This window comes from Branchiostoma lanceolatum, chromosome 12 (genome assembly GCF_035083965.1).
Source record: "Branchiostoma lanceolatum isolate klBraLanc5 chromosome 12, klBraLanc5.hap2, whole genome shotgun sequence".
Classification (NCBI taxonomy): domain Eukaryota; kingdom Metazoa; phylum Chordata; class Leptocardii; order Amphioxiformes; family Branchiostomatidae; genus Branchiostoma; species Branchiostoma lanceolatum.
In genome coordinates this window covers 16,134,682-16,158,124 of record NC_089733.1, presented here as the reverse complement: position 1 = coordinate 16,158,124, position 23,443 = coordinate 16,134,682, and the positions used below count along the sequence as shown (strand labels likewise).

Here is a 23,443-nt window from a genome sequence, read left to right as displayed (position 1 = left end):
GCTGGGCAAGTAGTATAGGGATATTTGGAAGGCATCATTTAATGATAAATACAAGGGAGTATAATAGCATAAAATTGACACATTTAAATGTAGTGTTAAGCTGGGCGACTACTTAGCATAGGAAACTTTCGAGTGACACAAATTTATAGTATATAAATTTATATTATATAGACAAGGTGAGAAATATGACTAGAATGGCAGAAGGCAAAAAAGGTTCATTACCTTTATAATGTTAAGTATATTTTACCTTTTCATGGGTATCTATATAAAATAGACACATTTCTGATCCAGCTCTAATGTAGAGAATTTGTGGTGTTATAGCAATGCTTACAAAAAAAATAAAAAATGGTGAACGGGACGATTGTCTTTTAGTCTTTTGATCAGGAATGGGAAAAAACAATTATAGGATGATAGGATTGCATTTTCAGAGATTATAACTGTAGGTGAATGTCCTGGCATCATAAGTACTTTAACGGAAGCGAAACATTTCCACTGCATGTCTTTAAATGATTTTAGGTACCAAATCCAATAGGTGTTATTTGAAGTACCCTCTCCTTGCCCCCTACCCCTGTGATTGTAAATTGTAATATCACTTACTTTATTTTTATTTCATTCACATTCATTAATTGAGCATTAGACAAGAAGCATTTAAGCTTATGAAGGTCTTCTGCTCATGAAATACAGATGACGGACAAAAAGACCAAAAGGAACTAATGATTACAACGTAACTTATAACTCAGGTTAACCACAAATAACAAGACAAACTAGGTCAACATCATAGCATAAAAATAACCATTATACAACGAAAGGAATTATGATTAGAAAGGTTACATACTAGTATAATTAACAGCCACAACAAGACGAACTGTCAGTAATAATATCACTTCACTAACAAGACTGAATTTCAAACCACAGAAGTAACGTCAAATTTATGATCATATAAAATCTAAGCTACGGACAGGAAGCGGTGAAAGTGTTTATTTAGAGAAATGTGAATGTAAACAACTTCAGAGGTGATCTCAGACTCTTGGCAACTTTGTACCCTCCCCAGAATGTAATTGTTTATCATATCACGTGCAGGCCACGCAGTCAAATATCCCTATGAAGTCCCTATGATCCCTATAAACTTTTCTTATTTTATTTCAAATAAGTATAAACAGTACAGCATTAGATAAATCTGTTGTGTCATGCCGTGGTCCAGTGTGGTGCTGGTTGTGACTTAGAATACCTCCCATGGCCTTAATTGTCAGCTAATCTTTGTGCATTGACTTTCCTTGACCCGAGACTTTGGCAGCCAATACGCAATATCAAATCACTAAGGGATTACCATGGCCTTACTCTCCAAGCAGAGGAGTGGATCCGGCTGGTTTTTGACGTGTTTTATGAGGCTTTTTTTCGGGATTTCTACTTTGTCATGTTTTTGTTCTAGTAGGAAGCCCGACATAACGCCTGAAACATGTCAAAAATCACGGACCCTCTCCTCTGCTTGGGGAGTACTAAGGCCCCAGAATGCAGATTAAAAATCGCACAGCTAATTATGTGTCAGTCACCAGTACCTCTGGCATGTCAGGCTCTGTGTTGGCGGCGTGATACTGCGGCTGTTTGTGACCGAACCGGATAAACAACAGAACGGTAATGCCTGTGACTACAACGACAAGCCCGAGCGCAACGCCCATCCCAATCAGCGCCAGAGATACGCCCTCTGACGGTGCTGCGCTGCACTCTCCCAAGTCACTCCCTCCATCCAGTTCTACATGGGAGGAACATGAATATCATAAGCGCCAAAGACGGGGGACGATACCGACTTCCAACCACCTTTGACCTTTGCTCACGTCACACTTACGTTAAGTCACCTTTAATGCTTCGGTCACAATTGGAAAAGGGGGCCCGGTCGGGTAGTTTACGGGCGTTTTTGTACACTTTCGGGCGTGATCCCTTCGTGGCCCCGTGGGACACTCTGCAGCTCCCGGGCTTTTGTTTGGGCACTGTCGGGCCCCGGGCTGACTTTAAGTCGGACTTAAGATAAACCCGGGATCCGGTAAAAAAACATTGACGCAGTGAGCTAATCGTGCGAACATACAGAGGTGTCCCTTCCTCGTACCCGGCAGTCCACCGGGACGAATTTGTGGCTTCGGGGCCCAGCCGGGACTACAAATATACCGTAGCATATGCTGAACAGCTGGGTTATGCTACGTTACCATTTCCATTGAAAAAAAATGCATACCAAGAAAATACACAATACATGGTTAAAAGTAATTTTTCACATTTTGTGTCTTTTATTGCCTTTTATATCATATTTATCGTTCCCACAAGCTGCCCGACCGGGCCCCGCTTTGGAAATGGGACCGTCGAATGAGGTACAGAGGACAGGTTAACATTTATTCGGTAGGTCCCACGACTCAAACTTGAAACAAAAACTTTCCATATATGAGTAGCAAACATTGTACCTTCGTGGTAAAGCTCCTGGTAGTCGTAGCCTAACTCCGTGGACGGTTTGAACATGTCGGCGTGGCGGTACGGTGGGAAGAACGGCACGATGTGATCGTGGCGACTCTGGCCGGGCGGGGCACCTTTCTCCGGCAGAGCTGAGGTAGGTGTGCTGGATGAATGAATGAATCAATAAATCAATCAATCAATCTATCAATAAATCAAGCAATCAATGGATCCATCAACCAACCAATCAATTAATAACTCAATTGCTGTGTTTTCTGTACTATGAACAGAGAATCATAATGTAGAAGATGCAACCGATAGATAGAAAAAAATCATTACATACAACATCAGCCATGCTGCCTGAGAGACCGTGTAGTGTCTTGTTACACTTCCAATAAATAAATAAATAAATAAACATACGGAACATTCAGCCTTGAACACTGCAAGGTAATAGAAACTTTCTCACTATTAAAGACGGGTACAATATCAATCCCATTCCACTGGGGCGGTGACCTCGCTGAAACCACGCTGCAATCGAGTGATTTGACAGCGCTACCAAATTTCATTGATAAAAAACGCTTTTATGCTTTGTTGTCATACTTTTACATTTTGATTTATATTCCAATAATGAAATAGAGGATGACACAAATCCAATTTAGGTCGCAGCGAGATCGCCTTAAAGCCCCCCTCTCAATGGACCCACGGCACGTTGGCGGTGTTGCTGCGTCCTAAACTGGTTTGTGTTACCCTTGTCTTTACAATGGGAATATCGTCCAAAACGTACAGGTATTACTAAAAAGACAGCAAAACATACAAAGCGTAAAAAGATTCGCTTTTCATCTATAAAATTCGTTGAGCGCACGGTCAAATTGCTCTGTCGCAGCTCAGCGAGGTCACCAACGTGCCTCGGGTCCAGTGACAACGAGCGTAAACGGCAATCGTCTGTACCTCAATCTCAAGCCCCTATCTCACTGGACTCGTGGCACGCTGGCGGCGTCGCTGCGTCCTAAACTGGATTTGTGTTACCCTTGACTTTATTATGGAAATATTATTCAAAACGTGCAAGTACGACCAAAAAGACAACAAAACATACAAAGCGTAAAAAAGATTCGCTTTTCATCGATAAAATTCGTTGACCGCATGGTCAGATTACTCGGTCGCAGCGAGGTCGCCAACGTGCCGCGGGTCCAGTGAGATAGGGGCTTAAAACACCGACCCGTACCCATGTCGGCGAATCCACGACTCGAACAGGCGGTCGACGTTGCAGTGGTGCAGGAAGAAGATGGGGTCGTTCGGCGCGGTGGAGACAGCCGTCATCGTGCCGTTCAGGTACAGGTGCACCTGGTTGTGCAGTGTGATGGATTCGGGTACCGTTGTGCCGTTGTCGTATGTTCTGGGCATGGAGGAGGACACAGAGTACTTGTGGTTTTGTATGTTTATTTATTCTAGCAAGGGGAAATCATGCCCCCAACTGGCGATTTTCAATGAAACCCCCCAGAACAAAAGTTATTTACATCAAACGCAATGAAAGTACAAGAGTGGTGAAAGTACAATAATGGTGAAGCCTTAACATAATGTAATGCAAACATAATTTCAATCTAGGAACTGCAGGTGTGGGTTCTTTTTCGAAACTAGAAAAACACGGCCTACAGAAAATCTTTCACCGGCTTCAACATCTAGCTACTTGGAGATTACTAGTACCCCCAGATGGCCAGGGAAAATCGCACTGCTCATGCCTTAGTCACTAGCGTTAACATGTGGAGCCAAAGACTTGTCGATAACGTGCGGCGAGAAATTAAGGTTATAAAAAAGTAGAAATAATTCTGCTCACATGGTTTCCCGCGCCTTGCCGGTGCTGGTGTCGGCGTACCCCTCTAGCAGGTTCCGGAAGCTGCAGTTCGCGCTTTCGTCGTAAGGCGGCGTGTCGAACACGGGGAAACGCAGGGCGAAGTCCACCTCGGTCGCCAGGGGCAGGTGAGTCACTGACGCCCCGAAGGGTATCGGGTCCTGCATCCCGGGGTTCCTCATCAGCCGCCCGCTGGGGCTGGTAAAAAGTAAAGAAAGTGATCTCAAACCAGTTTAGCTCAAATGAGCTCAATGAACAGTTGAGCTAATCTTCCACTGGTCGTGACAGACGCTATGTACAGTATTTACAGGTTCATTGTACCAGGGAAATTCCCCTAGCTCTTCTCGACAAGCACAATGAACAGTGGACCACGGCTTAACGGTAGCGTGCATGTCGAGTGAGCGACACAGCCGAGATCGAACCCCGGGCTTCTAGTTCCAGGGGCAAGATCGCTAACCACTGGACTACGCACGTTACCTGGTCACATTGCACGGCACAGTGTGGTTAGTCTGAGTGGCGTCGTCGAATGGCGGTTCATCTTCGCAAATTGTCCACCAGCTCGCGAAGACAGAGCCCGGGTCCAGGTCACCGTCCTCGTCGTTTGCGCCGACGTACTCGTTGGTGCAGATGTCGCACTGATGATCCTCAGCCGCGGCCCAGTCCCAGTACGGCAAGGTCCAGTCGGGGTCGCTGTTCACTTCCCGCAGGGCCTGCTCGAACTCTAACAGGTACGCGCGGTGCCATGTCAGGAAACCGGCGCCTTGGTGCGCGAAGTCCAGGAAACAGTCCTCCTCCGTCTAACAGATGCCTGTGTTGGATTTGATCAAACGAAAAAAAATAAAATTCATTTTGTACTCTAAAATGACGAATGAAATCATACCTGTTAAATGTAATATTGATTTCTTCTTTAGTTAGGCAACCGTGACTAGCCTGGTGTCCAAACCTATCATGGCTACCGAATCTCTTTTGTCTTCTCTTGCAGCTACGATAGTCTCGATCAGACTGACACGCCGGCTATAGGGAGAATATTTGCCAGGGGAGTTTGGCCACGAGAGGGTTTCACTCGCAAGCACAGGAGAAATATCAACTTTACCGTGGACTGACTCTACTGCCAAATTATTTCCTAAGCTTGCGGGCCCCGGGTTGGAAATGGAACCGAAGCATAACCCAGGAGGTTATAGGGACTCTATAACCTCCTTGGCGCAAGTGCCTGTAGAATGTTTCCTGATTATCAACCCGCCTGTCCATTTGCCGAGCTACTGAGTAAGTGTCCGACTGTATGTAATATTCTAGGAAATTCCCAGTGCCGATTGATGTTCTCGTGATTGTATAGACTTGTGCTTGTTGTTTGTAATTGCCAAAAAATATCATTCCCTGGAAACAGAATCCAGTATCGAACCATTATTACTTATTTTACTTATCATAGGATAAAATCAAAATATACCGCAAGGGTCATTGGTACAGTACAGACCTGGTGTGTTATGCCATGCGGCGGTTTTCCGGGTATGCGATTGCAAAATAAACAAAATACCTGTACTGAACGGCGGCAAGGTTTCGCGGCCGGCGTGATAATGTACCGCCACGAAGTAGTCGTAAACTGAGATGTTCGCGAAGTCTTCGCTTCCCCTGGTGTTATCTTTAAACTCCAGAGCGAAGACGAAGTCGCTGGGTGTGTTTTTCGCGCGGTCAAAGTAGCGCTGGAACTTGTTTTTCTCCTCGGTGCTTAAATCCTTGATGTTTCTGCGAACATCCGGCTGTTGCTTCGTGTCGCAGTTCTCCCCGCGATGTCCCCATTTGCACTTACTGCAGTCGTACCCGCTGAAGTTGCCCACACACATGCAGGTTCTGGTGAAGAACACTGTCGGCCAGTGGCGCCTGTCGTCAACCTTGTAGGCATTAATGTTCTTCCAGGCGGGGTCCTCCACGGTGGGGTCGGGGGTGTCAGCGCAGTGTCCCCGCCCGGGTCCACCGCACGGCTCGGTGAACCCCAGTGGGATCGGGCAGCACTCCTTACTGTCTAGTAAGATTTTACTGATGCACACCCGCGGGAACTGAGCCGCACAACCATGAAAACATCCCCATAGCACGATCAGCAGGCCCAGAGCTTTCATGTTGGGATCCGCGAAACGCATTCCGTGTACGCTTATCAATATCGCAGTCAAAATATGACGTCCGACGGGTTCCCTGGCCTACACGTTATGCCAAGGTCACATTTCCAAACAAAGTTTGTGGGGACGAAAAATTAGAGTGTGTCTCAAGAAATGCACACAACTGCTCATGACTACTTTAAAACTATCATTATTTTCAATCCCGGGCTTTTGGCGGTTCACACGTGTGTGACTGGTGAGAGCGATGTTTGGCGTCTAAAAATGATTTTCATGCACGCAGCAAGTTGTGTGGTCATTATATTCAATGATACATCTGTAAGTGTTGTTGTACTGTATACCATCTATTAATAGTAAAGATTGCAGCACCAGTTAATCAAAATTATTTTAAAGGTTGATTGCAAAATTGACCTTTGGAATCAATAAATAAATAAATCAAACTTTATTGCACAACAAATGTAACAGGTACAATGTATGGCAAGTTCTTAAGCAGTAGTAAAAATTGAAGCTTTGCAACACTTGCTTTACTATTACATTTTACCATAATATTACAATAACACACATATAATTCGACATGTTGTGAAAGTGACACAATTTTGAACAACAATTCTTCACCTGTTGCTTGCAGTAGCTACTAATATTTAATTAGTAATTGTAAAGACTTTTCACTCAATAAAACATGTATGGTCTATTTGTGTGGTTAGTGATGTGTGATTTTCAATTTTAACCTACTTCAACTAACTCCTTAACGTATACAATCACAAAGTTTCTTAGTTAAAACATGGCTGATATTTAAAATACACAATCATATATCTGACTGGTGTGTAAAAATATAGCAACAGTCACAACTGCCAATTAATGTCTACTAACATAATTCCACCAGGGTACATAATTCTGCCATCCAGAAATGAAACATCCAAACAGATCTCCAACCCAACGTCCCCCAGTGTAATGCACTCCTGTATATCTAAACTGTGCATACCTGGGGGTGCTGCACTAGAGATATCTCAAACTTACTGTTTTTCAAAGTGGGGGATTAATGTTACTGGAGGTTGGATCTCATAGAATTTGTACTAAATGTCATATCACATTTCAATGTGAAACATTTAGTAGCTGCCTTTGATCAAGTGATAATGCAACAAAATCCCTTACAATCAAGAGGATCAATTAATATACATATACTGCATATTTTCACAAGTGCAAACCATAATTTGGCATAAATGACAAATTTAATTAGCACATTCTTAACAGCTCAACAAAAGATTGGCATCACAATTTTTGAACTAATTCTTACCAACAAAAGAAAAATCTATCATATATCTATGGAATGTACAGAATGCTTTTTAAAAAAGAAGTGAAAAACAACATGAGCAACAAAACTTAATCCATGGTAATCAATTCATGTTTAAATCATAAGAATCAAGTTATTATCCTCAGAAAAACTATGTTCCCACAATTAAAAAACAACCAGTAGAAGTCATGCTATGATGCATTTTGTACCGGTTATACATCTTTACTGTGTCTTCTTTGCTTTCTGCACTGTCGTTTCTTTAGTACTGGGGGCCATGAGTTGTACTATGTGGTAGTACAAGGTAAACCCAAGGAAATGTAAACAGCTATACACTGATATCAGCACAGGCCAGAGATCCGGTAACAAGGATGGCGGGGGGACAGCAACGCTTAACAGTCCTAAGAAAAGGGCTCCCATGAGCGAAGAATAAAATCCTGACTTCACAACATAGAAAAACATCCTATGGGGGAGCCAGGGAAGATTTCTAGAGGACCAAAGGCACACGGGACACCCAACGGTGGGGTCTGAAGATACCCCTTGTAGCCCTAACTCAACAGCTATGATGAAGAGTATGGAGGTTATAAGGGTTGCCATGACGAGACCATCCTTGACCAATAGGGGAAGCATGCTGAAGGTTGCTATGGTAAGGAACCAGGTGGAGGTAAACGGTCGCCATGGCAACAAGAGGCAGACAGGGAGGGCTGGGAGGAGGATGGATTTCTCGTGAACTTGGAAGGAGAAGAGGAAGAAAACCAGAGAACTGTTTACGAGGGCTAGCTTGAATTTGTTGACAGAAGGACGGAACAAAAGGTCGAGGGAGGACGGTACTAAGCCGAGAAGGGTCGTAGCAAGGCATAGCGACAAAAGGCCCTCGTGGGATAGGAAATTACGGAACTTCACAACAACCGACAAACTGCACCAGAAGTTGGAGACCTTGTCCTCAAACACCCCACGAGCAACGGGGAAGATTCTGTGAACGACTTGAAGGAAGAGGTCTTTTTCTGTAAGGAAAGGCAGCCACACGAAGGCAAACGTTGCCAACACACTTACACCAATACAGCATAGGGTAAAGAAACCCTTTGTCCACCTCTGCTGCCAACACTTTCCCAGTAGGTAACAGAAGAACGGCATAGCATGATACAGGGACATCTGTTTGTAGCATAACGCAAGCATGAATGCAGCCGAGCCTAGCATTTCATGTCCATGACTCAGTGCTATAACAGCCCACAAAGTGAGCCCCAGGCTGATGCTATTGTACTGGAAATGTCCATAGTCAATAATGATCAAGCCTGGAAACAGCAGCAACACACAACTCAGCAGCACCTTCTGTGTGTGGCTGAACTTCTTCTGTAGAAAACAGTACAGCAAAACGGCAGGGATGTAAACGAGGGCATCTCCTATCAGTACAGAGTATCTCATGAAAAGTTTATGTTCGTAGCTCTCGTATCCGCGGGATGCGAAGAGAGCCGTCCAATCAGGGTTGAGCCATCCAGCAACTTTTCCGCAGAGCCACATGTGGTAGGCCGTCAGAGGAGGGTAGTCCAGGCCCCAGTACAGAAGGTCGTTGTCTGTGCTGTTGAAATACCTAGCAAAGACAAAACATAGTTTACTAAAAGAGAAAAGGGTTATAGGAATAATTTGCCTCTCGAGGTGAGCCGGCTGCAGTTTGATTGACCTCTACAGTGCGCTATTTCAAAGACGGCATGAAAAGCTGATACGCAGACACTTTTTTTTTGTTAACAAAAAAATATTTTGTAGGTTGTACGCTTAACTCAAATATATTCATTTCTCATATTCATCTAGTGCCACCAACTATAATTTTCACCACATCAAAGTCAGTCACCTTGTGGTCCTTAACTATAGATTTTTCTGGAGACCTGTTGCACAACACACTATTGCTGTGTATATGACGTAGTAGCTGATCACATGAGCTAGGGTTCAGAGTTCACGCATTTGAGCTGTCGCCCAAATGATCCCCATGGGCCCAAAACTGTGTTCTGCTACCATAAATCCTAACTTAAAGCCTGATTATAGTTGACTCACCACTGCTTGAGGGGAAGGCTGGTTGTGATCTCCATCCAGTGTCTCTGTGCCTCGTAGTCCCCGAACATGGGAGGCTTCCCCATGCCCGAGTAGGAGTTAAGGGAGACCGCCCAGCGCACGAACACGGCGAACACCACAGCAGTGCACAGCGTGCCAAACCTGGTGTCCATGGTGGGATGTCTTGCAGGGATGATGAGTCTAAGGATAGGAAGTGACGGGTTCAATGTTACATCATCTCAAAAGTCAAGGATATTATAAACCTCTTTGATATACTCTTACTAAGTACTAGCCTCTTGAACAAAGAAAATAAATTGGTAGGACGTTACCAGCAATGGAAATGAAAGACTGGTTTAAATGTTACATCCTCTCAAAATATTCCCACTGTAATATATAACATCATCAGTCCAGTAAATGGACGAGTGGCCTCAACTGGAAGAGATCTTCCTACCTGGCCAAACGGACCTACTCTACTCTACTCTCATAATCATGCTTATACCAGATACCAAAAGACAGCCACATTATCGAGATGTTCTCAATAATGTTTTGAACACCTGAATATTTGTAAATAGTTCTGGGCATTCTAATACTCCATAGTAGTTTAAATTCACTGCTTTACTGTGGCCACTACGATTTTGTTGTTTCTCAGATTTGAAAAAAAATAGTGAACTGTAAAAATGAACATGAAAACTCTGTGAAAGCTCATTGATCAAGAATCATCAAATCAGGGCGATTTGGGTTAAATATGGTACTGAAAATTCATATCTATCATACTCTCTTAAAACACAGGGTTGCTATGATTGCAGACACGCATGTAACTTACTTGAGTAATTCCTTTGGTACGTTGCCTGCAACTCGAATTTATGAAGCTATTTTCAGCTCTCAGACTTCGCTCCTGGTAAGGAAGGATCAAAGGTCACGGTACCGCCTGCTGGTTGGAATATCATACTACTGTTTTAGGGATGAATTAAACATAATGTATGGCTATTCTATTCTTCAAACATAATACAAATATATTGTTATGTTAGATATATCATATTGAATAGCATTTTACTTCTAAATGGTAATGTAATATCGACGTTCGCCGTGTGATTATAATCCAAATAATTATTAACACATCCCTATTTCTTAAAATGTACTCTGCTAAGTCCAACCTTTGAACCAAAATGGCCGAATGGACAACATATTTCGAGGGCTCGAACCCTCCGGAAAAATACGTCGAAAACAGGACAAGAATCAAGGAATTCGTCAGTAGACACTCAAAGGAAGGAAGAAGACTTGTCCTCGTTACTGTACGTATGGCTCTTGTATCTTGATTTGGACGAATTCGGAACAAAATTTTAGTCTTTCTTTTGGTGAGACAGGGGGCGGGGCATGGGCAAACATAATGCGCATTCTACTACATTATACTTTTAAGTATACTACAACTTCATACGTGAATGACGTCAGCTTTAAACAGCTAGTCTGCCTGTACGTGATTGCATTCGCACTGTTTATGGTATCCGGCGTGTCACCATCTTGTGATAAATAGATTTTCATGCGAATGTAGTTGCGTAGTAACATAGCACACACCGTTATGTCTTATGTGACCTTACTCTTCAAGCAGAGGGTAGGCTCCGGCATGTTTTGGACGTCGTTTTTTGTTGGCGTTCCCGGTAAATGTAAAGAAAACTGACAAAATAGAAAAACAAACAAAACACCTAAAAGACGTCCAAAACAAGCCAGGGCCTAACCTCGATCTCATTGGAGTCACGATCAGTAGTGTGACCTACTTCTCCTATCCCTCTGTGTTTCTTCAATTTTTTTTGTATCACATATACATTTTGTATTTTTAGAGGATTGCACTCCTCTTAATGACAATGAAAATAATTGTATGTGGCCCCGACTCTGCAATGAAATGAAAACAAATGCCCTCTGTCAGATAACAGTTACTCAAGCAACTGGATATGATTTGGAAAATCCAAGGAGGTTAAATGTTTCCAAAATCATATCCAGTTGTTTAAGTAACTGTTATTTGACGTATAAAGATCCTCTGTGTTTACTATTCCAGTCAGGAGGTACCCGAGTACCACTGGAGAGCAGGACAGTTCGCTTCATCGACAACTTCAGTGTGGGAACTAGAGGCTCTGTCTCCGCCGAGTATCCTCTTTTGCGCATCATAAAGATATTTAATGCTTTTATATGAGGGTCTGCATGCTCTTTTCCGTAAGGCATAGGCAGCCCTTTTTTATTTCGCTACTTCGTAGGGAAGACATTTTATTTCACGTAATTCATACGGAGGTGAAAATTTCCTGCAAGGCGTAGCCAGTGCATTTCATGTAAAGCATAATCAAGTCGAAAAATTTTCTGTAATCATTGTCTTGCCTCCCAGATTTTTGTAAGCCGCAGTGAAGGCGCATTGACCTGTTGCGTCAGGCTCTGTTTCTTACTTTCAAATCCTGTCAAAAACACAGGGATTGAGTTTTCAAAATTTTCTGGGAGGGCATGGGGTAGTAGTAGATACATGTAGTAGTTTCTTTATAAAGTGTCCTTGACTACTATTTTCAGAAACTTCTTGGCACAGGGTTATGCTGTGATCTTCCTACATAGACTGAATTCCCTGGAACCCTTCACAAGACACTTCTCTCGAGTCAACTTTCTGGACCTTCTTAGTCTTACAATCACAGCAGATGGCAGTACAGGTGTACAAGGTACTGACAGTAATCCAACATGTCATGTATGCTTGGGTAGTAGTAGTGGGCAACCTCAAACCAACCGTACACACTCACGCCACATCTTCAGAAAAGACACTGGAGCCGCATATCCCTGTTTAGGACATGTCATGTATGCTTGATCATGAAGCAGTACCAAGTCATTGTTACCTCCAGGAAGATGGTTAGCCTCCGATGGTGGTACAGGTTTTTGGGTGGGGTGTGTTTGCACCTATAACTCAAAATTCTTTTTGATAGATTTGTCCTTTCCCAGCCCCCCACCACTCCCTCTTACTGGCCTTAATGTTTTTCTTGCAGACGTAGGGCTCTCTTAGGGGCCCCTCAGAGTCTTATGTCAACTATGCATCAATAAACTCTGAATCTGGCCAAACTTTGTGTAGTGTTGTCACTGGTATAATTGTTGTTACAGTACCATGATTATTATATTGTATTTCTCACAGTTGATCCGCAGCACACATCAAAGCTTGTTCGTGTCATGGAGAGATACCAGCAGGTCAAGGAGACCGACACCCTTCTGTCCGTCAGCTTCCTGTCCCTGTCTGACTACCTCTACCTGCTGCGAGCCGCAGCCGAGGCTTTCAGCCACATCGGGCCGGCCGCTATGCTCTACCTTGCTGCTGCTGTGTCAGACTTCTACATTCCACACAACGAGCTTGTGAGTAGGGACTTAGGTCCGTAAAAGTTAGCCTTTAGCACACTGAAGTAGCTGTTTGGCACCCATATCTCTATTAGTTACAGGGTCAGGAAGTAAGAACAAGGTTAAAAAGTGACCCGATGTTGTGCCTTTGGGAAGGTGCCTTACACAAATTTCCTCACTTCACCCAGGTGAAAATGAGTACATGTACCTACTAGTAGCTTTGTATTGGTTAGGGAAGTCCCTCGGATGGGATGCTAAATGCAGGTCCTGTGTTTGAGGAGAGCCAAACCTTGAGCAAGTTAAAGAACCCACCACACCTATCGAAAAGAGTAGGCCTCGTGTGAGTGTATCAAAATCTTTCAGGTCTAAAGGAGTAGAGAATTTCCCAAGCAGCCTATCCCCCCTCATCATAGTTCATGACTGGATCCAGAGTTGATTTCCTGATCCATACAGCTTCCTTACTTCAGCAAGTGCATCTTGCGTTTCTTCTCTGCGTATTCTTAATCACCAATGTGTGCTAATGTTTGACTATGCAACGTGCAAATTAATCATTACATATTTGCCACATGTATGAACAAAGCTATCATAATCAATGCAAATTTAGTGCTAAAAGGAATCTTATGATTAGACTGGAAGGATGGCAATGTCAGCTAACAGTAAAGCATACTGAACTACCCTATAGGGCACTACCCTATTGTGTTCATCTGCTAAATGACAGTAAATGTGTTTGAATAGAATTTTAATTCGTGTAATCGTATTGATATCTTATCATATATCAAGAATTAAGACTTTTTATCCAATTTTTAATTTGTAATGTTTTTAAGTCCTGATAACATATGCAGGACGTATTGTGTACAGAAGCTGCAATTCAGCACCTGTGCTGCGAGGTTTTTTTCATATTGAATAAACCATTTCTCTCTCTCTCTCTAACTAACTCTTGTTTCCTCCTACAGCCAGAGCACAAGATCCAGTCAGCCAATGGTCCTCTACAGATCACCATGCAGATGACACCCAAGATGCTGTCCCCCCTGGTTAAGGAGTGGGCACCTCAAGCCTTTACCGTCTCCTTTAAGGTATGTGTATTTATTTTGTATTCATTGAGAATAAGACAATTCATTACAAGTTCACTGGACAAAATAGGTTTGGATACACCCATATCCATGCCGTCATTTTTCCGTATTCTTTAAGGATACGAGCAAATATCAGCAAATACCAGCAGATACGACTCGGATCTGTTACAAATCCGAAATTTCGGATCCCTGAATCTGAACCATTTGGATGCGGACAAATCCGAAAATTGTATTTTTCGCGGATGCGATGACAGGTTTCGTAGGAAACTTTTCGCATCCTTACCTTGGGCCACGCTAAAACGCCGGAATTTGCCGGATCCTTACCAAATTTGGCAGCCGATTCTCGGTTTTTGCTACGCATACGTATGGACGAAATTCAAATTTTCCAGATCCCAACCAAATCCGATACCTGAATCCTTCCGTATTTGTTACGACTACGTAGATACGCAATTCGGATTTTCCAGGATCCTAAACAAATCCGATACCTGCATCCCCCAGCATTTGCTAGGAATGTGCAGGTACGACTTTCGGATTTTCCAGGATCCTAACCAAATCCGATACCTGAACCCCCCGTATATACTACGAATGTGCAGATACGAATTTCGGATTTTCCAGGATCCTAAACAAATCCGATACCTGAATCCCCCAGCATTTGCTACGAATGTGCAGATGCGAATTTCGGATTTTCCAGGATCCTAACCAAATTCGATACCTGAATCTCCCCGTATTTGTTACGAATGCGCAGATACGAAACTCGGATTTTCCAGGATCCTAACCGAATCCGTTACGTGAATCTCTCCGTAATTGCTACAAATGCACAGATGCGAATTATTCGGATTTTTCCGAATACTTAGCAGATGCGATACCTGAATTCCCCTGAATTCTCTACACATACACGCAAATACAAAATGTAGGTCTTTGTCTTTTTATTTCAAAACTGTACTTGATGTTGTCGACAGGAGGATCAAATTCACATTGTCTGTGCTCTTCACGATTCGGCGCTATGTCCAAGTTACCCCGGGTGAGACACCTGGCGGGGCCCGTAGAGAATTTGTTCGGCAGCTTGAGCAGTCCATCCCGCAGACCTACACTTGGCGATCCGAGTTGTCAGTCAGTGAGCTATCGGTCGACCAAGGCTAAATCCACAATCCCGATGGTGCGTCATATATACAAGAAACATTGTTATCCTTTTCCCATCTGGTCACCGCAGTAGTAATAATCCATAGGCTACATTATTTGCGCTCTTCTTCAGCCTTCGCTGCGATGGTCAGGACGATACAAATGGTCGTGATTCCCCCTCCTGTGGCTGTGTCGTGCGCCATACAAGAGCTCCAACCGACTCTGGTACAGAAGTCTGGCCATATCCTATCTTCGTGTTCGTCCCGTCGGGGTTCCAGGCGGCAAAAGCAAAGTCTTGACCATAACTTGTGTCCTAGTGAAACGGGTCCGAGCTTCTTTCATGACTTGTCTTCGAACAGACTTCCTACAAAATACTTCTTCAGCTTGCATATTCGTTAGGTTTGAAAAACCCACTCTTGTATGTCATTGGGTAATGTCCGATCACGTGACATCCCAAGAGACATCCCCCAGGTTACTTCCCATTGTCGCTTTGTTGTTTTTACAACTTCACAGTGAATAAATTTGCATTCGCATTCGACATGTCTTTTTAAACCAACCACAACAAAATATAAAAACGCTAGAAAACACTCTGTCATTATTTCCTCCAAGTTCTTACAATGACAAAATAAAGAAATGTAATTATTATAACATTTCCTGTAACTTTCTGTGAATTCATGTAAGCTAAAAGAACGAGGTCTGAAGAAGTATGTTTTGCGAAAACACAGCATGTATTGGTCTGAGCCGAGGTCAGCGCGAAAAAAAACATGTAGTGTGTACCGAAAAAACACACACCATAAAATGATAGATAATTTTACCACGATCTATGGAACAGAAAAACGCAGCATTTCCGGCAACTCTCTACAACCTATAAAGTAAAAGGGAAGCACTCTCTCCTTAACCAAGAAGGTTTATATAAAACCTCCTTGCTTTAACCAATGAGTTTATATGTAGACCTCCTTGCTTTAACTTGAAGGCACTCATAGAAAAATTATCATAAAACATGTCGCAATGTTTTCTAAATGCATAGCAGGCTGCACCTAATTGATAAAAGCTGCCGATAACATAACACTGGCTTAGGTTTTTTTGTATTGAATCCGCCTGCTCAATCAGGTACTAAGGATCCTAGCAAATCTTCTTTCCACATCTTTTACGGATCCGCTGATCCTACTGGGGATCCTACCATACCCCTTTCTGTATCTTCTACGTATCCGCTGACCCGATCAACGACTAGGGATCCTGGCAAATCCTCCTTGAAGTCTTTCCGTATCTTCTACGGATCCGCCTACCCGATCAACGACTGTGGAACCATGTACGTAGTATTAAACATTTTACTTGTTCTGATACAGAAAAAGGGAACATTTCATGTAACCTCCCGGAACATATCTAAGCTAAAACGCTTTGTCTGTCCTGCGCGGGGTACGGGATTCTAGTATGTCTAGAAACGGAGTACTGGTAGAGCGCGTTTCAAAAGGAAACGTGGAAATAGAAATGTGGAGAGCGCAGTTGAAGAAGTTTTCACGCACTGAAATACCCGTTAAGCGGTGTCGTATATAGTTTCGTGTTGTTTTCTAAGGTTCAGGACACCGTAGAAGTCCAAAAAAACGTATTGTAATATCACAGCATATACAGGATTCTAGTACATCATTAAGTAATCGGTAACGTGTAGACCAAGACGCCTAAACATAAATATTGAGAGCACCGTTTGAAGGGTTTTGAAACACGACCCAATATATAGACAACCGCCGAACGGGTGATTAGAAAATTGCTAGTTCCGTGTTGTTTTCTAAGGTTCAGGACCCTATAGGTTCACAAAAAAGCATTTTCGTATATCACAAGATATACAGTAGTCTAGTATATCATTTAGAATATCATTAAGTGGTACGTGGGTGACTTGTAGAGCGCGTTTGTTAATGACGCCCAAACAGAAATATTGAGAGCGCAGTTGAAGAGTTTTGAAACACGATCCAATATATAGACAACCGCCGAACGGTGATTAGAAAATTGCTAGTTCCGTGTTGTTTTCTAAGGTTCAGGACCCTGTTGGTTCACAAAAAGCCGTTTCTTATATCACAACATATGCAGTAGTCTAGTGTAGCATGGAGTGGCGGGTGACTTCTAGAGCGCGTTTGTGAAAGACGTTCAAAAAGAAATATTGAGAGCACAGTTAAAGGGTTTTGAAACACGACCCAGTATATAAACAACCGCCGAACGGTGATTAGAAAATTGCTAGTTCCGTGTTGTTTTCCAAGGGTCAGGACCCTATAGGTTCACAAAAAAACCTTTTCTTATATCACAACATATTCAGTAGTCTAGTGCATCATGGAGTGGTGGGTGACTTCTAGAGCGCGTTTAAAGACGTTAAAAAAGAAATATTGAGAGCGCAGTTGAAGGGTTTTGAAACACGACCCAATATATAGACAACCGCTGAACGGTAAAATTGCTAGTTCCGTGTTGTTTTCTATGGTTTAGGACTCATAGGTTCACAAAAAAAAACCTTTTCTTATATCACAAGATATACAGTAGTCTAGTGTATCATGGAGTGGTGGGTGACTTGTAGAACGCGTTTGTTAAAGACGTTAAAAAAGAAATATTGAGAGCGCAGTTAAAAGGTTTTGAAACACTACCCAATATATAGACAACCGCTGAACGGTAAAATTGCTAGTTCCGTGTTGTTTTCTAAGGTTCAGGACCCTATAGGTTCACAAAAAAACTTTTCTTATATCACAAGATATACAGTAGTCTAGTGTATCATGGAGTGGTGGGTGACTTGTAGAACGCGTTTGTTAAAGACGTTAAAAAAGAAATATTGAGAGCGCAGTTGAAGGGTTTTGAAACACGACCCAATATATAGACAACCGCTGAACGATGATAAGAAAATTGCTACTTCCGTGTTGTTTTCTAACGTTCAGGACCCTGTAGGTTCACAAAAAAAGCCTTTTCTTATATCACAAGATATACAGTAGTCTAGTGCATCATGGAGTGGTGGGTGACTTGTAGAACGCGTTTGTTAAAGACGTTAAAAAAGAAATATTGAGAGCGCAGTTAAAGGGTTTTGAAACACCACCCAGTATATAGACAACCGCTGAACGGTAAAATTGCTAGTTCCGTGTTGTTTTCCAAGGCTCAGGACCCTGTAGGTTCACAAAAAAGCCGTTTCTTATATCACAACATATGCAGTAGTATAGTGTAGCATGGAGTGGTAGGTGACGTGTAGAGCGCGTTTGTTAAAGACGTTAAAAGAGAAATATTGAGAGCGCAGTTAAAGGGTTTTGAAACACGACCCAGTATATAAACAACCGCCGAACGGTGATTAGAAAATTGCTAGTTCCGTGTTGTTTTCTAACGTTCAGGACTCATAGGTTCACAAAAAAACCTTTGCTTATATCACAAGATATACAGTAGTCTAGTGCATCATGGAGTGGTGGGTGACTTCTAGAGCGCGTTTGTTAAAGACGTTAAAAAAGAAATATTGAGAGCGCAGTTGAAGGGTTTTGAAACACGACCTAATATGTAGACAACCGCTGAACGGTAAAATTGCTAGTTCCGTGTTGTTTTCTAAGGTTCAGGACCCTATAGGTTCACAAAAAAGCCTTTTCGTTTTTAACAAGATATACAGAAGTCTAGTGCATCATGGAGTGGTGGATGGCTTGTAGAACGCGTTTGTTAAAGACGTTCAAAAAAAAATATTGAGAGCGCAATCGAAGGGTTTTGAAACACGACCAAATATAAAGACAACCGCTGAACGGTGATTAGAAAATTGCTAGTTCCGTGTTGTTTTCTAAGGTTCAGGACCCTGTAGGTTCACAAAAAAGCGTTTTTGTATATCACAAGATATACAGTAGTCTAGTATATCATTTAGAATATCATTAAGTGGTACGTGGGTGACTTGTAGAGCGCGTTTATTAATGACGCCCAAACAGAAATATTGAGAGCGCAGTTGAAGAGTTTTGAAACACGATCCAATATATAGACAACCGCCGAACGGTGATTAGAAAATTGCTAGTTCCGTGTTGTTTTCTAAGGTTCAGGACCCTGTTGGTTCACAAAAAGCCGTTTCTTATATCACAACATATGTAGTAGTCTAGTGTATCATTGAGTGGCGGGTGACTTCTAGAGCGCGTTTGTGAAGAGGGACGGAAATGTGATTTGCTAGGATCCCCAGTCGTTAACTGGGCAGGCGGATCCGTAGAATATACGGAAAAGGGTTTTGCTAGGATCCCCAGTCGTTGATCGAGCCAGCAGATCCGTAGAAAATACGGGAAGGGGATTTGCTAGGATCCCTTGTCGTTGATCCGGCCAGCGGATCCGTATAAGATAGGAACAGGGGATTTGCTAGGATCTCCAGTCGTTGATAGGGCCAGCGGATCCGTATGAAATACAGAAGGGAATTTGCTAGGATCCCTAGTCGTTGATCGGGCTAGCGGATCTGTTAAAGATGCAGACGGGGGATTTGCTAGGATCCCCAGTCGTTAATTTGGCCAGCGGATCCGTAAAAGATACGGAAAAGGGTTTACTAGGATCCCCAGTCGTTGATCGGGCCAGCGGATCCGATAAAGATATGGAAAGGGGATTTGCTAGGATCCCTAGTCGTTGACTGGGCAAGCGGATCCGTAAAAGATACGGAAAAGGGATTTGCTAGGATCCCCAGTCGTTGATCGGGCCAGCAGATCCGTAGAAGATACGGAAGGGAATTTGCTAGGATCCCTAGTCGTTGATCGGGCTAGCGGATCGGTTAAAGATACGGAAAAGGGATTTGCTAGGATCTCCAGTCGTTGATCGGGCCAGCGGATCCGTATAAGATACAGGAGGGAATTTGCTAGGATCCCCAGTCGTTGATCGGGCTAGCGGATCCGTTAAAGATGCGGACGGGGGATTTGCTAGGATCCCCAGTCGTTAATTTGGCCAGCGGATCCGTAAAAGATACGGAAAGGGGATTTACTAGGATCCCCAGTCGTTGATCGGGCCAGTGGATCCGATAAAGATACGTGAAGGGGATTTGCTAGGATCCCTAGTCGTTTATCGGGCCAGCGGATCCGTAGAAGATACGGGAGGGCATTTTCTAGGATCCCCAGTCGTTGATCGGGCCAGCGGATCCGTTAAAGATGCGGGAAGGAAATTTGCTAGGATCCCCAGTCGTTTATTGGGCCAGCGGATCCGTAAAAGATACGGAAAGGGGATTTGCTAGGATCCCTTGTCGTTGATTGGGCCAGCGGATCCGTAGAAGATACGGAAGGGAATTTGCTAGGATCGCCAGTCGTTGATCGGGCTAGCGGATCCGTTAAAGATACGGAAAGGGGATTTTCTAGGATCTCTATATGTTGATCGAGCCAGCAGATCCGTAGAAGATACGGAAGGGAAATTTCTAGGACCTCCAGCCATTTATAGGGCCAGCAGATCCGTCGAAAATGTGAACGGTGTATTTGCTAGGATCCCCAGTCGTTGATCGGGCCAGCGGATCCGTAGAAAATACGGAAAAGAGATTTGCTAGGATCCGTAGATTGCCACAACGCACTAATATGATAGAGTGGGCCAGCGAACCTGTTAATGGTCTTTATGAATACAGAAAATTCTAATGACAAGTTTTCATTTCTCTCAAATATTGCATATGTTTTTATTTAAGGATTCGTGCAAACGACCTATCCGTATCCGTTGTCAGTCAGGGATCCAAGCATATACGACATCGTATCTTTAGTGTATCCGTTATCCGAGCAGATACGGTGTCACATCCGTAGGGTATTTTGTCGTATCCTTCACGGATCTGGGGTTTGTTCGCATTTGCTCGGAATCTTTCGTATCCGTGACGTAAAGATTTGACGGATGCCGTGGTATCTGCCGGGATCCGTGACCATTTCGCCCAGTGGTTGTTCAGCCAAGGCAGCTCTCGATGGTAACGGCTGACCTACAAAGGTGCAGTCTCAACTTTCTTATTACAGATTGGAACAATTCAAGGCTGCAATTTCTCCCATTGTTGTGCCACAGTATTTTCAAAGTATTGTTGTGTCTATTGCTCACTTTCAAAGCACCTAGCTTCTTTGGTACATGTATGTATAAAGGTGCTTCCCGCATTTGGCTTTTGTGACCCCATCTTGTAACTGTATTTATTTTTAGTGTAAATCATTGTGTTGTCTATATTGTTTGCTATAACGTACATGATTTTTTGCATGTCTCTCTCTCTCGCTCTCTCTCTCTCTCTCTCTCAATTGCTCACTGTTTCTCTCTCACTCACTCTTACAGGTTAGGTTATGCTGAAAGCTCAGTCACAATAGATACAAGTTGTAGCTACAACTACTATCCTTCTCATAGGTTTCTCTTATCTATTTACACAGCTCGAGACTGACACCAGCATTCTCATCATAAAGGCAAAACAAGCTCTGCAGAAGTACAGTCATCAGGTACGAAATCTACAGGACAATTTTAAGTTTGACCATTGACCATTGATCAATAAAGTTCTTTTGCACGCATTTGTTATCACTAAGTACAGCTTCTTCGCTGGATCAGCTTTAAAGAACGCTTGCAGCTAGATGTGCAAAGTCATTCGGTGTGATATAGCCAGCTGCTACCGCGCTGCATGCCTGTGAAGCTGGTGTGCTACGCATACAGAAGGGCAGTTATTCTACTACATGTACCTACTATTCAGATACAGATACTTTCACAAATCATGAGATCAATGTACAAAACTTTCTATATGTGAGAGGATTACACAATGTGTTGGGATGAGTCAACTGCTATACTTCTAAAATCTAACAATATTTCAGGTTGTCATCGCCAACATCCTCGAAACGAGAAAGATGACCGTAACCATAGTAACCAGAGACGAGGAGGAGGTGGTGTTGATGTCAGACTCCGAGCTTGACACGGGGATGGAGATAGAGGAGAAAATCATCACAGACCTGGTCAGGAGACACCAGAAATTCTGTCAGGGATCGTAGGCAACTTCATAGAGCTTTCATGGAAGCTCATCTGTGTTTGTAGCAATCATAGTACAATGCTAAACTTTCTTCCAACACTAAGTTATACACAGGATCAAATTTTCAACGGCCACTGTCGCCTTCTTCAGGATCAATAATTTATTGATCCTGAAGATGGTGAAAGTTGTCGGTAAAAATTTGATCCGCAACATCAGCTTGTCTGCCTGGCGCTCCACTATGTATTGTCAAATGTTGCAATTTTTAAAAATAAAGAATACCTTAGTGTTGGAAGAAAGTTTAGCATTGTACTATAACTTCATAGAGTTTTATTTTGTTTCTTTATTTCATCAAACCATTGTTTAAGACGTGTCATAATTAGCCGGTGATTATTAAATGAATGAAATAAATAACAATGCCAATATTGTCTCAGTATTGGGTCCATGTTGCAAATGAGACAGGCTTGTAGGATGATTCTATGTTGCAGACTTTGTGGGCATGGTGAGATTAGTATTCTATTTTGAGATTCCTTCAGGGTTCTTCTTTGAAAGTTGATTTTTCTATCACATACAAAAATGTACATTGTATTACTAATGTTGCATTCCATCAAGGAGGTTTAATCAACCTCCTTGATTCCATGGATTACGACATATCTCTTAATTTTTCATAAACACCTGTCTTGCAGTTCTAACCTTTTATACATCAGCGGACATGTACAAATGTAACATATGCAGAAAAAGAGAAGAAAGAAATTGGTTGGAAATGAGCAAAATCGACAAGGATATTGTATAGGATAAGTCCTGGGAATCAGCACCCTCTCTGTATACTAGTAGTGTAGATTTTCTACATGATGCTGGTATTTAAATACCAAAGTACATGTCCTGATGTTAGACAATGTGCCAAGCCATTATTTTATCATATTATTATTGTAGCGCATTATGTTCCATTTATTCCAACAAAAAGTTGAGAATTGTTGATGTAAACCATGTAACATTAGGTCAACTACAAGGGCATTGTACGTTTTAAGAGAGTCCATTCCTATTGAATAAAGGCACTGCAAATGTAGATGACACTGATGATCAGTGTGTTTTATTTGTAATATATGAATCCAAGTAGGTTTAACCGCCTTGATGATTTTAAGACTTTCATTGAAACAGAATTTCATTACATTAATAATGAATCCAAAATCAACTTTGTCATATTAAATAAGACTATCGAATTCACTCAGTTTGGACAGAGACTAAGGATATCGCTTATCCTATGGTGAGAACAGAGGTAAAACGATG

At 42.6% G+C, this 23,443-nt stretch overlaps 3 protein-coding genes across 3 annotated transcripts; 1 reads left to right on the top strand and 2 right to left on the bottom strand.

Moving 5' to 3' along the window:
- Positions 1-1,535: 1,535 nt before the first annotated feature.
- LOC136445793 (tyrosinase-like) lies at positions 1,536-6,518 on the bottom strand. Its single transcript, XM_066443932.1, has 7 exons — positions 5,751-6,518; positions 5,283-5,341; positions 4,757-5,076; positions 4,265-4,501; positions 3,656-3,826; positions 2,448-2,599; positions 1,536-1,750 (listed from the first exon to the last, which is right to left on the bottom strand). The coding sequence occupies exons 1-7, from the start codon at positions 6,409-6,411 to the stop codon at positions 1,536-1,538; spliced, it is 1,815 nt and encodes a 604-aa protein (XP_066300029.1). The 5' UTR covers positions 6,412-6,518.
- Positions 6,519-6,811: 293 nt separating this feature from the next.
- Positions 6,812-10,625, bottom strand: LOC136446147 (dolichyl pyrophosphate Man9GlcNAc2 alpha-1,3-glucosyltransferase-like). The gene is made up of 3 exons (XM_066444456.1): positions 10,539-10,625; positions 9,719-9,916; positions 6,812-9,260 (listed from the first exon to the last, which is right to left on the bottom strand). Exons 2-3 carry the CDS (start codon positions 9,886-9,888, stop codon positions 7,898-7,900), a joined length of 1,533 nt encoding a protein of 510 aa, XP_066300553.1. The 5' UTR covers positions 9,889-9,916; positions 10,539-10,625; the 3' UTR covers positions 6,812-7,897.
- A 237-nt stretch (positions 10,626-10,862) lies between these two features.
- Positions 10,863-22,289, top strand: LOC136446340 (phosphopantothenate--cysteine ligase-like). Its single transcript, XM_066444687.1, has 7 exons — positions 10,863-11,007; positions 11,766-11,854; positions 12,263-12,405; positions 12,867-13,081; positions 14,017-14,136; positions 21,579-21,644; positions 22,008-22,289. The coding sequence occupies exons 1-7, from the start codon at positions 10,882-10,884 to the stop codon at positions 22,179-22,181; spliced, it is 933 nt and encodes a 310-aa protein (XP_066300784.1). The 5' UTR covers positions 10,863-10,881; the 3' UTR covers positions 22,182-22,289.
- The last annotated feature ends 1,154 nt before the right edge of the window (positions 22,290-23,443 follow it).